The sequence below is a fragment of the Engraulis encrasicolus genome, chromosome 13 (genome assembly GCF_034702125.1).
Source record: "Engraulis encrasicolus isolate BLACKSEA-1 chromosome 13, IST_EnEncr_1.0, whole genome shotgun sequence".
Taxonomy (NCBI): domain Eukaryota; kingdom Metazoa; phylum Chordata; class Actinopteri; order Clupeiformes; family Engraulidae; genus Engraulis; species Engraulis encrasicolus.
The window spans coordinates 30490711-30495077 of NC_085869.1; the positions used below are offsets into that span (position 1 = coordinate 30490711).

General features: G+C 44.0%; 1 protein-coding gene across 9 annotated transcripts in view; it reads right to left on the reverse strand.

The window, feature by feature from the left end:
* Positions 1-2629, reverse strand: part of caska (calcium/calmodulin-dependent serine protein kinase a) — a 266554-nt gene extending 263925 nt beyond the window's left edge. For all 9 annotated transcript variants that reach the window (XM_063213655.1, XM_063213653.1, XM_063213652.1 and 6 more), the window contains exon 1: positions 1860-2629. In XM_063213655.1, coding sequence (XP_063069725.1) covers positions 1860-1918 — 59 coding nt within the window. In that variant the 5' untranslated portion in view covers positions 1919-2629. The remainder of the gene's footprint in view (positions 1-1859) is intronic.
* Positions 2630-4367: the final 1738 nt, after the last annotated feature.

A 4367-nucleotide genomic window follows, 5' to 3' on the forward strand; every position in this document is an offset into this window, starting at 1 on the left:
TAGTCTATATTTAGCCCTTGCATAATCTACGCACATGTGAGGGTAGGCCTATATTATTTCCATAAAAGATTGTAAATAAGGATTAGTCCCGTTCCGATTGCTTTGTTTTTGTTTTCTGTCTCGCTATTGTTTTCATGTGGGGACTGCCCTGCTAATCTCGGACCAAAATTAAGTGGAACTTCGGCTACCAACAAGATCCCCCTGACCCATCTTCTGTGTTGTTTTGTGTTGTGTTGTGTTGTGTTGTGTTGTGTTGTGTTGTGTTGTGTTGTGTTGTGTTGTGTTGTGTTGTGTTGTGTTGTGTTGTGTTGTGTTGTGTTGTGTTGTGTTGTGTTACAAGTCTGCCATCCACTGAAGAGGCTTTAGCACACATGGTAGATCAAAGGTGAATGGATGGTTAATTGGATAAACACTAGACAGCAATACTACCTTCACTAAGACCATGAATACTTTTTTAGCCTGTGAGTTAACTATAAACCTAATGCCCATTTTTACATATGGGACATCACAAAGATCCAGAACAGGTCCGTGTTACCTTGTGCTTTCTTTACAGTAACTGTCAGCATGCATGGGAAAATCTACGGGCCGTCACTTGTTACAAAGTGTGTGAGTAATTATTTCTGCTTGCAGGTGCATGTGGTGGTTTCCCACGCACCTTCGATGGCGGGCTCATCTCTACCACAAACACCAGCGGTGGGAAACGTGTGTGTGTGTGTGTGTGCGTGTGCGTGTGCGTGTGCGTGTGTGTGTGTGTGTGCGTGTGCGTGTGCGTGTGCGTGTGTGTGTGTGTGTGAATTCTGGTCTTCTCCGGGCCTGCCAAGACACGACTCAACACACACCCCTCCTGTCCTGTCACCGGCTTTGGCACCAGAGAGTCACACAACAAGAGGATGACGTCACTTTAAACAGCGTGTGTATTGCCCCATCTATGAGCCCAGTTAGTTCACATAAGCCATTGTGGTCACTCTGAATAAGTCGCGCAAAAGTGAAAAAAAATCCATCTGATTTATTTCAATATATGAAATCATTACACTGTTCACATATAAATAGCAGATGATAGGTTATGTTCTAGTCTGTCAACCAACACACTGTGCATAAGGTGGAGAGCGACTTTACAGACCGATAGCGGCTGCCAGAAGTATGACCGAGGGAGCAGCATCTCCTATGCACAACTGAATGCATTCCTAATCAACCGGAGGCGTATGGATGGAGGGAGCCAAGGCTAAGGTTAATATTCGTCAGTGCAACAGTGATCTTGGATTATTTTTCACAGAGCGCATTCCAGTGACAGCAGTGTCTCCAGTAAATTATCTGAACATGGCCTGGTATGAGAATTTCTGCTACAAAACCAGGCAATAATGCAGTCCGTCATAGGCCGCGCTTTCCTCTGAAGTCCCATTAGATGTGCACTGATGCATGACCAAATCAAACAGTGCATGACAAAAATGAATGCAATAGTGGTCAGGTGTGGCTTCGGAAAGTCCAGACAACCATTAAACTGCCATATCCCGCCCAGCAACATAGACCCCCTCGCTTTTTGACTGTCAAGATTTGTGACGAGAATAGATTCTTGGTTGAAGAGCGGCCAATCGATACTTTTCTGTCTCCCCACACAGACTCGCAGTCACTGCACCACAGAGGGCATATTTCATGCACGGCTGAGTTATCAACCGAGGAAGAGACACACCGTGACAAACTGACACCTTGCCAGGCAATCGCCAAGACGAGAGGCACCCACATACATCCTAATACCCCATACACAGGGGCGAGACATATAGGATTCAACGCAGTCTACACATCACACAGCATCGCCCCGCAGAACATGCAATAATGTAACAATTAAACAGCATGGCACTTACTTTCCAATGACCTCGCACAGCTCGTACACATCTTCAAACAGAACGTCGTCGTCGGCCATGGTCCAACAAGACTGGGGAAATTATTCCCCCAAATCCGCGCACAACGGTTGACTGTATCAGAGCAAGACACCGATCACAATTAAAAAATGTCTGATGCAGCAACTTCGGATCTTCCCGTCGGCGACGAAAGGTATCTCCAAGCAATCGTTCCGAATGTTTCCAAAATTCCAATGGGCGTAATATTTTTCCCCGAACCGTCCGTGAATGCTTCAGATGAGGACCAAGGCAGCCAGCAAGCGCTTAGTCCGTTTGACTCTCTTCGGCCCCACCTTCTCCTTGTTTCCCCGGCTCCCTAATCCTTCGGTCTGAGCCCTACAAACTGTGATATTCAAACGCAATTAACGACTAGTTTACGCAACTAGCCCCCATTCAATTGTATTGTAGCCTATGTGTACCTTACCTAAGGGTTGCTAAATCCTGCAACCGCTATAACTGGCTGGTTACACCGACGTACAGTTAGCTGGTTAGCTAACAAGCAAAATCTATTTGTTTTCTCTAGCAAACGTGATTACTGTAATGGGGACATTACAATGGTTTGATGTCCCATTAACGCTCTGGATAAATGAAAGGAGACGCCAAATTACATTCTATGTAAATGCGCTCATTTTGCTATTATCCGAGTGGTTCAGGTGGGGTGCCTTTCTCCGCTGCAAGAAATGGAACTCAAAGGCTTGCTGTATCTCCGATTCACCGTTGCTCTAGTTTTCCTCCGTCACTCCTATGCTCGCTCCAGCTTCCAGAAAAGCCAAGCTCCTCCCTCGCAAGGTTATGAAACTGGCATGCGCAACGCCATAATGGCTCAGGCGCAGAGCGCGTACCCAAGCCTCTTCTGCGCTCAGGGAAGCGGCTGTTTGAGCCAACATGAGCGAATCAATGGCTGCCGACTTTCGTTTCAAACAGCAGTTTCCTAATTCATTCTCAATGAGCACAAGTCATTCCGCACACCAATCCGCGGTGTCTACGACAGGCCGGAGCGCAGGCGTAGCTGTTTCAAACCCCATCAGCTGATGAAGGACTTCTCTCTCTCCCAAATCCTGCTCTTCTTATCCATGATCCTGCCGGCTCCGGCCCACTCATTTTGGCGCACATTGTGTAAACATTCTGCCATAATAAATCACTGATGATAGTCCAATATTGTCTGCTGTTACATAATTATAACATCACACCAGCTTCTAATTTTGAGGGAATATGAGGCTATTAGAAATAAGAGATACAATTAGGCCGTATGAAAGAAGATGATGCATAAAATAAAATAAGCCTCAAACCCACATCAAAAATTAATAATGGGGATAAAGTTGCTGATTAAAGAGTTATTTGCAGATTTATTTTCACAGTGATGATATGTAAATGTACATAGATAATACAGTATAGTGTACATCTTTTCTAAGCTCCAGAAAAATAGCGAAACATTCAGTCACCAATTTAAATGTAAAACATTTTCACACTTTAGGCTATACCATATAATTTGTCTAGACGTAATTAGACAAGAACTAACATTCAGCCCAGCAAAATATAAAATGGGTTATCAGCACTTTGCATTAAGTTCAGCAACATATGACATGGATTTATGAATTAATTTCTGACTTTGACCATTCACAACACTTCATACTGAGCAGCAAACCCAGTAATGTAGCCTACATGCTTGTACATACCCATAATGTTCATGCTCGTCATGTGTCAGTCATGTGAAGCAATTCCATAGATCGATGACAGGTTCACAAAGAATGGCTCTTAACTTACATCTTCATTTCCTCATCCACCTGCATCAAGGACAATTGAAAAGCTAAACTTATTTCCTGGGAGATTGCATTGCAACTCTTTGAGAGTCATTCACTTTGAGTCAGACAAGATGTTTAGGCTAATATGAGTGGTCTAAGACAATTTAATGAAGTAGGCAAGGCAAGGCAATTTGTATTTTTGTTCATAATTTGTGTAATGCATTTCATACACAGATGAAGTTCAATGTGCTTCTGTAACTGAGGTGTTCCCACGCAGTCCGCCTCTCGGGTCACGAACTAGCCACCTCCTAGTCAACGCCACAGTTTGGGCATGGGAGGCACAGCACGATACAGCTGAGCTAAAGGGCCAGTCCGATAGCTCAGTGCTACCAATACTGTATGAGGCTTCGGGAGGGAGGTTTACTGACATTCCATGCCAGACTTTCTTAGTTGGCCTCTGTTACACTTCACAAAAAACAAAAGTATAAGAACACAGCAAATGAAATAGAAAAAAATGCATCACAAAGTGATAAAAATAAAAGATAAAATAAAGAAAAAAGACATTAAATAATTAGAATCAGACTAGACTGTTAGTTAGACTATCCGGCAGTGCCAGACTCTGTCTGTCCACGGGCAGTTGTTTCTGAGAAATTGAGGCGATGAACTCAAGAGTTTGGCCTCCATTTCCAATGACCCAGCATTGTCCTTTCGTCTTTTATGGGGTAACACC